Below are 12,943 nucleotides of genomic sequence, written 5' to 3'. Positions count from 1 at the left end.
CATGAATACCAACCTGCATTGTGTATTTATACTGTGAACTGTGTCCAGCTCAGGGGCACGGGAATGCCTTTATATTATTAGGGCCTCGGGGCAATCGCACCGAGCACTACTGTTATACTGTGGATTTCTTCTTATTCCTCTTCCGGACGCAATTTCGTCCCGCTATATAATTTCGACAAATTATATATCAAAACGTGCGGTTTGATCGGGATCGGTGTGCTATTACTTTTCTCTACGGAATATGAATTTTTCGCGACGTAAGTCACGAAAAACTGCCCAAAATTTTGCATTGAAATGAATGGGACGGCCGAAAGAAAATGAGCAAAAAAGAACATTAATTGAAGATTTTCAGACGTCTACTTCTCCGGCATAATTTCACCTAGAGACTCCATTTAAACTTTAAACAGTAGACACAAGTCTTGTGTATTGGTGTATTACTTTGCGTTTCGATAGGTCATATAGTTTTTTATCAATCCCTGTTCAATGACCATGATCATTTTTGGAGAAATTCTGAGATTATAATGGGTGTGTATTGCACGGAATGTTCGTGTCAGAGTGTGTGATGTCATCGCTCAGAGTGTAGAGGGAGAGGTAAAACTGTCAAAAAATAAATTTGAAAACTGCACTCCAGGCCGCAAATTCCGCTCTACAGAAATAATTTATACATAGAAATGTAGGAAAATTTGTCTTCTCACTCACAATCCTCTGGTAAAGCTGTCAGAGTTATAATTTGGGCGTACGACGCAAAGATGCGCCACCAAAACCACCAACAGCCTCATTGGGTCCCATATTAAAAACGCAGGAAGATTTCGGAAAAAGTGAGATTTAACTGTTTTTTTAGATCGCTCTAACAAAGCTATTTTTTCATTTTTCTTAAAAAAAAAACATATGTAGAGGTTCAGGAAGAACTCAGGACGCTCAAAGTGAAGTCGGATCAATGATAGGTATTATGGTTTTGCCAAAAATGCTTTCTGTTCGAGGCCAGAAATTTCACTCTGCCCACCTCTGGCTGCTTTCACTCTGCCAGAAGATTCCACAGCTGTTAATTCCGTTGATTGCTCTGCTCTGATTGGTCGACCCCACGCTTTGATGTTTTGATGTGATTACAGTTACAGATACACGCACGCACGCACACACACACACACACACACACACACTGGTCATTTAATGTAATAACAGTTAAAGTTCCAAGCACGCACACACACACACTGGTCATTTAATGTAATAACAGTTAAAGATACACGCACGCACACACACACACACACACACATATGCGCGCGTAAGCGCGCACACTCCTCCAGATACAAATGTTTCACACACACACATTTTGAGGTTAAAGGGCATAGGTTGCTGTATAAATAAATACTTGAAGAGGAATAGTATCATAACATTACTAGTATTAATTGTTTGAAATCTCTGAAGAATCTCATCATAGTGTACACACACCGGCAGTAGCCCCCGTGGCCCTTTCAAAATTTCCCCCAGAGGAAATTTTCTAGTTTATTTATTACTATTTGCTTCTGTATATATTAGGACAGCGTATTAGGGCCAAGTATGAAAAAAATACGGACCCGGGGGAGGGGGGTAATACTGGTCCATGCCTCACTGGGTCCGTCCGGTGCCACAAGTGCAAGCACACAAAGACAGACACACACACACTTCAAAGATGAATAAAGATTCCATAAACCAGCCACCATGGCAGCGTAAAGACGCATCACATGAGAATGAAGTGAGGAATGAAGGCTGAGAACAATAAACCTGCTGCTGTGAAAACAGTTTAGACTAAAATTACACACTTTAACTGTCAACAAGGAGCAGAGGAGGGTGGAAATGACATGCTCCGTGTGCCGACAGGCCGGAGGGGAGTGTCAGTCGGATCACTCATTAACAATCACTCTGATAAAACATCCAAAACAGAGTGAGTGATGGAGAAGAAGAGACATCCCGCGGGTAGAAATGAATGTAATGTGGTGATGTAGTACCATCACCTCATGTTATGTGTTTTTACGCATGCCATGGTGGCTGGGCACCTCTCCCTTCTGCTTTCTGATAAACAATCCCATATGAACACACACATACACACACAGACACACACACACACTGAGACACACACACACACACACAGATACACACACTGAGACACACACAGACACACACACCCACAGAGATACACACATATACACACACACACACACACACACACACACACACACACACACACACCTTTCTTTAAATAGAGTGCTGATGAAGTTACAGAAACATCATTTTACATGAGTCATGTTTCCTCTCAGGTGTAATAAAGTTACAAAAAACATCTGCGCGCTTCAAAGTTAATATTCAAGTGTATGGATGCCTCACATGGGGCATCATTTATGTTGTAAAAGGTGTTATCAGAATAATACATAATTATCATAAATAATTAATTACAATAAATAATATAACTTGATTTACTCTGAGTCACCTCGAGTTGGTGCACCACTCTGTAAAACAGAGAAAAATATAGCCAATCCACCTAAATCAGTCTCATAAAGTTACTAAACCATCAATCTGGAACACTGAATAATGATTAACTTAAAACACAGTTTCTGATTTGTCAAAGTTATATTCTATTTGTGGAAATGCAATAAAGGCAGATTAATATGCTTTTTCCATACCTGAACCATGTTAGACCAGGTCCAGAAAGAAAAACCAGAGTACCTAGACTGCTCAAATCTGAACAAGATTATCACAGAGAGACTAATTACTCTTTAAAAATGTTTTTTGATTTGTGAAAGCTATGTTCTATTTTATTTTTAAAACAGTAAATGCAGACTTCACAGTTTCTTTCTTATGTGGACTATGTTAGACCAACATCTAAACGTGTGCACCTGTACTGCTCAAACCTGGACTACATTATTCCAGAAAGGATAAAGACTTTAAAAGGCAGTTTCTGATTCGTGAAAGCTTTATTATATTTGTGAAAATGCAATAAAAGACAGATCTGGCTGATTTTTATTTATTTATTTTTTTTACAACTGGATCAGGTTATACCAGCTCCAGAAAGAATAGCAACTAGACTGCTCAAATATGCACTAGATTATCTATGAGAGGCTAAAGACTAATTATAATTAAATTACCATTATCATATTTAGCAGCAGCTGAAGGAATTTGGAGTTCTTTTCATAGAAGAGGTTGACATATTATTCGTAGTGTACAAAATTAAATGGACAGCATGTATATTCCAAAAATGTATTTATTCTAAATAAACAAAATGCATAATGTATGGAGTATAGAGATCTACATAGTCTAATGTTAGATTGTCTACAGTGTAAGGGTGTGAGAGAGGAAAAGTGTGTATGTGTGTGTGGGAGAGAGTCAAGAAGGCCAAAACCACGTGGCTTAATAGAAAGAGTTATACAACCATAAAGATGGTTGTTGGGGGAAGAATGGCCCCTTATTGCCTTGGAGGACAAGGAAGATGTATAGGCCTGGGATTTTCCTAATAAGCTGTACGTCTGTGCAGTGAGCTTTGTGTTCACTAATCCAACTTTTGATGCACAGAACAGTCTGAGGAGTAGGCTGCAGGAATCCTTGTCACTTGAGGTAGATATCTGACTGACCTGACCTATTGATGCTGAGAATGACAGATAAAGGTTTGTTCAGTCTGAATTTGTTTTTGTATCTCTATTCATGGCCTCTTCCTCCTTACTGGATCAAACCGCCGCAGTCAGACAGTTACTGTTGGTCAGTCTTTAGTTTCAGAGAGAATATAACAACACAGCACATGGAGAGGAGGCATGAAGAAACAGCTGGCTCGGCTTTAAAATGCTTAAGAAGACGTTGTGTGAACACGTTGGTGAGATTTAAGGGAATCACTCCGAGAAAACATTTTCCCACATTGATCACACCAGTACGGTTTCTCTCCAGTGTGAACTCGCTGGTGAGATTTAAGGGCACTACTATGAGAAAACATATTCCCACATAGTTCACACCAGTACGGTTTCTCTCCAGTGTGAACGCGTCGATGGCATTGTAGGGCACTTTTGGTGACAAAGGTTTTCTCACATTGGTCGCAGCTGTACGGTTTCTCACCAGTGTGAATGCGTTGATGTTCTCTCAGGTAATGTACCGTTGTGAAAGCATTCCCACATTGTTTACAGCTGTATGGTTTCTCTCCAGTGTGAATGCGTTCATGTCGTCTCAGGCTCTGTGCCGTGGCAAACGCGATCCCACATTGTTTACAGCCGTACGGTTTTTCTCCAGTATGAATGCGTTGATGTCGTCTCAGGCTCTCTGCTGTGTTGAAAGCCTTCCCGCATTGGTCACAGCTGTACGGTTTCTCTCCAGTGTGAGCTCGTACATGAACCCTTAAATTTCCAGCTGTTGTGAAGGATTTCTCACAGAGCAGACAGTGGTGATGTTTCTATAGCAACAGATAGAAAGAGAGAGAGGGTTAGTGGGATGCCATGGTGTAGCAAGCTATCTAAAAATATCAATAATATTTAGAGCATGTCTAACCTCAATGTTCCAGTGTGACCTTTTATTCCAAAGTGGGAATAAAAATAAACAGTGATGCTATGACCCGCCCTCCTCTGTCCCTCATTGGCTGAGCCATGAAACGCTGGTCGTCCAATCAGAGCCAAAAACATCTGTCTGTATATCTGTGGCTTCAAGACCCTAACGAGTGTTTCGTTCACAGTAGCTACTGCCATTTAATAACAATAATTATATTATCACAACAGAAGATTAACCTGATTGAGCAGAAAGACTGACAGCTGGAAGAGCCAATCCTCAGTCATCATATAAAACATTAGTATTATTTGTTTCGAGTTAATTCGTCAATCCCTCTGTCCTCAGAATAGAGAAAATTCAAAATATCTGACCTTTTTTGGCGGACTCATTCTTTTTCTTCTTCTTTCAGACAGACATTCTGAAGTCAGAAGTGTCTTGTGACACAGATGAGCTGTGAAGTCAACAAACAGAAACACATAATGAGGATATCAATAAATAAATATACACAGTGGAAAGTGTATATGTGAATCCTTTGAAGTAATTTTCTGCATTAATTTGTCATAAAATATGACCTGATCTGTATGTGATTCCCAATAAAGACAAAAACAATGTGTTAAACCTGAAACATACAGGTTGATACATTGATATTGATATTTCATGCATTTATTGAACACATCAATCAAGATACATTCATAGCAACAACAATAGTATGTAGAACACATAATATTCTGCAGGAGAGTGGAGGTGCCCAATTACAAACCAGTTTTCTGCTTTCCGACTGCCAAAGAACCGGCTCTCAGCCAGAAAAACTGATTCCAGAGTGGCACCAACTCTCTGCTGGTCTTGAACCATGAACCGATACATCAGAGGCTGGGGGCGGAGCTATCTGACCAACAAGACCAACTCACACGTCACGTTTGGACTCAGTGTTGGCTCAAAGCCAGGAGCAACACTTGCAAAGAGACGATGTAGTCTGCCGTTGTTATTATACTTGCCGGGAGGGCGGAGACGTAAACAGTGACGTAATGATGTGGCTCTCTGTGGAAAAGCAAACAGGTTCAGATCTGGTTCGCAAGTTGAACTAACTGTGAACCAGCACGCGCACTGGCTCCGAACCGGCCCTCAAACTGCTTTGGTCAAAAAGCAGTGTTAGTGAGATAGTTTTTTTAAAAAGTTATTTTTTGGGTAATTTGCCTCTATATTGGGAAATTAGTGCTCACAAAATACAAATATAATAAATGAAAAATGGATTCATGACTTTTTGTAGAGTTGTATTCTGCATTAATAGTGTATGATTATCACACCGGTGTGTTGATGCTCGGGTTGCAAAGCGGAGGGAAATGTCCGAAATATTGAAAAATTGGAATTGTGGAATTTTATGGGAAGTCACTGGAAAATGGGGGTAATTTAAATAAACTGTTTCATATCCAAACATACATATAGACACTGTTTTGTCATAAGCAATACAATTAAAAGCAGATTTATTTCTAAGAACTTTATCAAGTTTTAATTATATTATTCAATAATCAATTCTGCCAGCCCCCCGCTAACCGTGTGTGGATAAGCGGTTAAGGATAATGAATGAATGAATAATCAATTATTTTACTGAAAAACAAAAACTTGAATGTTGAATTAACTGCTAATATTCCCGTAAATTCCTGGAATTTTTCAACCCAAGTGGCTGCGCACCACTCGGGAACCTCTGCTCGACCCATTCTGTCAGGGTAGAACTGCACCATCAGATCTGTGAGATCTGATCCTTCAACCAAGCGTCCAGCTAATAATAGTAACTAGCACCGAAGACTGCAGTCACACCATCTGCACTTCAAATTTTAGTGCGCATCTACACTGCAGTTTATGCTAGTCAGTTTGTCACACAGCTGCACGGGTTGAAAGAAATTCTGTTTGCACGTTCAATGCAAGATATTTAAAAATCAAAACAATTGGGTTATATAAGTTTATTGAACATAATGTGGTCAGGTCTAAAGCACGTAAAACAATCTGTCTTATACATCCTGCTAAGGTTTATTGGATAGCAAAGTCCATTATGTGGTGTAAACTAATTATATCGCCTTTCTTGAAAATCATAACAGTAAATTGCTATCTGCAAACTCCTTGAGATTATTGAATACCAGGTAACCAGGTACTCCTGACATGACAGGAAACTACTATTACTGTAAAAATTTGAAATTGACCTTTCGCAAAAGATCCGCCCCCTAAGTTACTGTTGCTATCCCTGATAAGCTTCCAGGACCGTCAGCAGCCATGTAGCGGACAGGCGGCGATTTGTGTTTTTAAAGTAATACCTCTGCGAGGTAGACTGCCCATTCACAAAATGCTACAAAGATTAAAATAGGTTCATAATGGCCTGTTGGGACGTTATGTAAACACTGATACAGTACAGGGCTGTACATTAACTCTTTTGCTTTTCGCACTGGTGCTACAGAGGTTGATAGTTTTGTAGCACAATCCACAAAATCTCTAGCACTGTTAAGTAACTATAGTTAAAAACACCTCATCTGTAGGCTACACTCTAGAAAACATGTAAAATAAGATGTCACTGGTCCCAAGATGGTAAATCATCCATAGCACAGACTGAGGTAGCGTTAGCATGTGCTATAAGCTACATCTGTATTTTACTGTTCTGTGACTTATTGTGAAGGACTGAATAAATACAGAACCGGACCGGGTGTGTTGATAACGATGGTTGATAACGGTGACATTTGCCCTGAAAAAATCAGCAGCCCCCATTGTTTTATAACGAGGAGATGAAAGTGACCGATCCATGTAAACGATAGCGATAGGCTAATTCACCGGCATTAGCGTCCTTTTGCTGACTCTGGTAAACCTGAGGCAAATGTACACGGTCAAATCAATATACGGTTTGAAAGATAAGAAGTTAGACTTTAGTTTAACACTTCACCACTTCATTAATTGGAAACAACGTGATCATTTATATTAGCAGTTGAAATTTTGATAGAATGTTAGCCAATTGCTGGCCGATGTGGGATTCAGTGACTATTATCACTATTAACTATTAATTAACTATTATCACTGTATAGCCCTGTATTATTTTAAGCTCCTAGCAACATTACTAGTTACCTTAGCGTGCTAATTTTACAGACGGTGTCATTAACATCAGTTTATTGGACTAGTTCTGATCTAGTAGTGGTAAGAATAATAGTCGACAGGAACCATAACTGTTAAATCTGGTTTGGGTTATCTCATCTAACAGCTAGCATCGTTAGTTAGCTCATGTTAGCTAGCTAGCAGCTTAACTTGGAGCAGACATGTATGAGTCTATTGATCTTTGTGATATTAAGTTGGAGTGGACTCTCCCACACTGTTAAATCCACAGCCATTAACTCTCCTCGTTTTATGAGTTTTGGACAGGCGGAAACCTCCGGGTCTGAGCAGGGAGGCAAACCAGGAAGTGCCTTAAGCTGCATTCTACCGAAAATTCCAACAGGGGGGCTAAGTTTGGCTGCAAAAAAATTCTGTCCATTCATTTCAGTGCAAAATGAGAAAACTTCTCACTTGATTTATTACCTCAGAATTTTTTTTAAGACAACACTATAGTTAGTGATGGTCCGCTGACACTTGAAGCTCCGACACATGCGCGGTAGCTCATGAAGCAAACGTCCCGAAGCACTGTGCCGAGGCATGGTTTGGTCACGTGACTCGTGACGTTCGAAGCAGCAAAGTGCTTCGAACGTCACCGAATCACCAACACTATTGTGGAAGTGAACCGCTACCTCGCTGATCTCTTTCCCCACCCACCCATGAACCTCTTTACAAATGAACCCCAAAACATTCTTTGCCAAAATCCATAATATAATCTGTATTTGCACCAGCCCCATGTGAAAATGTATGAATGTAGCAGCACTATTTAAATGTTTCATAACACAAAAGTGAAGTCTATATAGGGTAACAGACATGTCAAATAAGAAACATGGTCTTCAATAGTTAATGTCTTTATTATTACTGGCAATATTATTATGTTTTTTAAGCTTATTTTTTTGGCATTTTTCATGCTTTATTGAAAGTAATAGATAGAAAGGGGGAGACAGAGGGGAGGACATGCGGCAAAAAGGACCTCAGGCCGGATTCGAAACCGGGTCCACCGCAGCAAGGACTCTGCCTTAATGGTGCGCGCTCTACCAGTGTGAGCCACCGGGACGCCCCGTTACCAGCAATATTGTTGTTGTATCAGCTCGAAACATACAGTCAACTAGTGTAGTTGAAAACAAATCCATGAACCAATCAATGACACGTCTCGATTGCACTTAATTTTATTGACCACTAGATGTCCTACTGGAGCACTGTGTGTCATTGAAGCTTCGAGTAATGAACCATGTTTTGTATAAAGTGTCGAAGCTTCAACAAAGCCTCGATCAGCCATCACTAACTATAGTCTCAATCACTACTAAAAAATCTTCTTCAAGACAATTTGATGTTAATAGTGTAAATAATGGCCCCATTTAGAAGAAAATAGAAGACAAAGAATCATATGATTTGGGGCGTGGCTACCTTTGATTGACAGGTCACTAACAAGGCAAGCCGTCATCTGGAGAGAAGCAGAACAATGCGTATCCATGGCAACGTGTCAATAAAGTTATATAGATATAAAAAAGGACGTTTAGCGGTTTGATCTCATAACTTTGACCCTTTCACTGTATTTTCACTTAATGACAGTTTATTTGAACATTTTGTTCATTAAATGTCTTGTCCAGCGTTTGGTTGGACTTACAGACACTCCAAGGAGTCGCTGCTCAGTTTTCTGAGGTAAGTAACATACATTTTGTTTTTGCTAGCCAAACCTAACATCCCAGTTAATGCTAACATGTATTAGCAGCAGCTTCTCTCAGTCAGGCTGAGGTGTAGAGAGGCTGTAGTCAGTGATCAGATCCCTCTCGCTCCTCCACAGTCCAAATATGGTCTGCTCCCCGTATCAGAAACAAGATGGTGAAACAAGATGGCGACACAAGATGGCGACGAGTGTAACAATGAACTCGATGCTTCCAACGGGCCACAAACCAATGGGTGACATTACGGTGACTACATCCATTATTTATATACAGTCTATGGTTTTGAAAAAGGTGAAAAAACAACTCCTCCTGCTAAACTCTGAGCTGAGGTAACTGGTGTCAGATTTACAAATCCTGTAATCGCACCGTTTCATCTTGTTGCTCAGAGCTCAAAGCAGGATGGACCTTGTTCTCTTAGTAATGGTTGCTAAGGCTATGATTGGACGAGGAGGGTTTGGGGGAGGTGCTTTGCGAATATCAGTTATGGAAGGCAAAAATCTTCAGAAAGAGCCATTGAACAGTATTCTTGCTTAATAAATTAAAGTCTGGCAGAGCTAAGCTCACCTTAAACCCTTTAAAGAACAAACTAATAACTGTCCAGAGAGAAGCTCTGAAACATCAACATGTGAGATAAAAATCAACATGTGAGATAAACATCAACATGTGAGATAAACACCAACATGTGAGATAAACACCAACATGTGAGATAAACACCAACATGTGAGATAAACATCAACATGTTAGATAAACATTAACATGTGAGATGAACACCAACATGTTAGATAAACACCAACATGTGAGATAAACACCAACATGTGAGATAAACACCAACATGTGAGATAAACATCAACATGTTAGATAAACATCAACATGTGAGATAAACATCAACATGTGAGATAAACACCATCATGTGAGATAAACATCAACATGTTAGATAAATAGAAACATGTGAGATCAACAACATGTAAGATAAACAAGATGTGAGATAAACATCAACATGTGCATAAACAGAAACAGATTCATGTCGCAGTTCATGCCGTTAGCTTCATGCTAACAAACATTAGCTCATATAAAAGTTGAGATGAAGCCGCTGGCAGCGGTCCCAGCCGTGTCCCGATAAACCAGAGGTCCTGCTGCACACCAACAGCTCACCACAGTACCGTTACAATCATATTTAGTGTCTTACCGTGGCTGTTTAACGCTGCTTCCGTTCGTCCGACGTCTTTGTGTCACTTTAAAATAATTCCAGGAAGCTTCTATTGGCTCGCTTACATATGCGTCATCGTGATGAGCCAATGGTGTTGCTCGCCGAGCTTTGGTTTGCCGCCCCTCGGTTCTTTTGGCTCTAATGGCTCGATTGAGGTGTCAATCATCCAAATCAACCAATCCAGATTCCAGAGGGCGGGACAAACAGCTCGCCTCACAACACAGAATGGAGAGAAAAATGTTTACCTCTTGTTTTATTTAGATGCAATGAGTAACCATGGCGACATGAAGTGAAATATATAGTTTGGTAAATGATGATTAATACCCTGAACTGAAACTTCTCTCATGTTTCTTTGCTTCACTTTATTAGCATAAAACTCTTAAAGACTATTATCATTTGCAATTTTCAGCGACTTCATCATTCCTATACAGGCACATCTCAATAAATTAGAATATCATAGAAAGTTTATTAATGTCAGTAATTCAGTTCAAAAAGTGGAAAAACTAATTATATAGGTCCAATACACACAGAATTAAACATTTTATGTCTTAATTAATTCATTATTAATGTTTTCAAACTACAATAATTTAATGTCTCAAAAATGTTTTAATATAACAAAAGACACATTTTAAAAGTATGTTTGATATGTAAATGTTGGCCACTGAAAAGTATGTCCATCTATATGACTCAATACTTGGTTGGTGCTGTTTGACTTGAACTACTGGAAATGGACTTTTCTATCATATTCTAATGTATTGAGATGCACCTATATATATATATATATATATATATATATATATATATATATATATATATATATATCTTGTGTGTATATATATATATATCTTGTGTATATATATATATATATATATATATATATATATATAGTCAATTCAGTTCAATCACCAACTTTTTATTTTTGCTGTGGCAAGTTCGAAGCCAGCTTTTATACTCACTTTCCTGTGCTAAATGTTAGTGATTAGCAATTTAATTGGTCCATCTGGAGTATGACATTGCTGAAATATAAAGTTTTTTCACAAGAGGCGATAGGTAGTGCTGACAGTAAAGTGTAAGTAAGATGGTCACTGTTTAAACATATTTATTTGTCACAATGTGTTTCATATCGGGCTAATGAGGAGGTAAATATGACGGTAGCCTCAGTCGAGAGAGAGGCGGTGGGAGAGAGAAAAAGGGAGAAACTTGATAAATATGTTCGGGAATTTTTTGATGTGCAGCTCAATGTAACCAGTTGTTTTAGATCAGTCCAAAACAAAATGTTGCCCTGGACGCTGAAGTAGGCTCCTTATGCAATGTAATTCTTGCCGCAAAGTGTAGCACTGAGCTTGAGTAGCTCATGAGGTAGAGGTGATGGCTTATGAGCAATCAGTTTTGCTGTAGTGAATTCGAATCCAGCTGTAACCGATCTTGCAAACATTATATTTTCATGCTTTCGTTTTTATTTATAGGTGGCTGTGATGAAGTGTTCACTTATACAACAATATTATCCACAGTAGATAGGAGATGCGACCTGGAAATCAGCAGCTATATGTTTATTAAAAATGTAAAGAATCTGCTAACTGAGGCAATAAACAGCTGCACACACGAGTACGGCAACCAGTTAGTGTTGAAACAAGATGTCACTGTGGCTGTTAACGCAGCCGGATCAGAGACCTGCACCATGACAGAAGGGTCCCTCAACATGCTTCCTCCGAACTCTACTGTTGTTTACGTTTTCCAGAATCGATAGAACAGCCAGTGTGTAATGCTGCCAAAATCATTTATCAAAATCATTAAACATCACAAACGGGATCAGGCTGATGGAGGCAGTGCTACAAAATCAACAAGACACCACCAATTCCATAAATGAGATAAAGGATCAGCTGACAAACATTGCAAATATTTTATTGCAAATAAACGAGTCACTGAAACAGATTGCTGCATGCTCAAGAATAAAGGTTTGTTCAGTCTGAGATTGTTTTTGTATCTCTGTTTATTCATGGCCTCTTCCTCCTCACTGGATCAAATCGCCACAGTCAGACACAGTTACTGCTTTAAAACGCTTAACAAGACGTTGCGTGAACACGTTGGTGAGATTTAAGGCCACTACTATGAGAAAACCTTTTCCCACATTGTTCACTCCAGTAGTGTTTCTCTCCAGTGTGAACACGTCTTTGGCTTTCTAGGCCACCTTTGGTGACACAGGTTTTCTCACATTGGTCACAGCTGTACAGTTTCTCTCTAGTGTGAACACATTGATGAGAATTAAGGTGACCAATTTGTGAAAAGGTTTCTCCACACTGGTCACAGCTGTATAGTTTTTCTCCAGTGTGAATGCCTCGATGTCGTCTCAGGTGTTCCCAGACTGGTCACAGCTGTACGGTTTCTCTCCAATGTGAACTCGTAGATGAACCTTTAAATGATCAGGATTTGTCACAGA

At 39.4% G+C, this 12,943-nt stretch overlaps 1 protein-coding gene across 1 annotated transcript; it reads right to left on the bottom strand.

Moving 5' to 3' along the window:
* Positions 1–3,214: 3,214 nt before the first annotated feature.
* On the bottom strand, positions 3,215–5,309 carry LOC131989719 (zinc finger protein 883-like). The gene is made up of 3 exons (XM_059355020.1): positions 5,252–5,309; positions 4,863–4,942; positions 3,215–4,402 (listed from the first exon to the last, which is right to left on the bottom strand). Exons 2-3 carry the CDS (start codon positions 4,878–4,880, stop codon positions 3,809–3,811), a joined length of 612 nt encoding a protein of 203 aa, XP_059211003.1. The 5' UTR covers positions 4,881–4,942; positions 5,252–5,309; the 3' UTR covers positions 3,215–3,808.
* Positions 5,310–12,943: the final 7,634 nt, after the last annotated feature.

The sequence above is a fragment of the Centropristis striata genome, chromosome 17 (assembly GCF_030273125.1).
Source record: "Centropristis striata isolate RG_2023a ecotype Rhode Island chromosome 17, C.striata_1.0, whole genome shotgun sequence".
Taxonomy (NCBI): Eukaryota; Metazoa; Chordata; class Actinopteri; order Perciformes; family Serranidae; genus Centropristis; species Centropristis striata.
The sequence above is the reverse complement of the archived record's forward strand: the minus strand, read 5'-3'. Positions and strand labels throughout refer to the sequence as shown.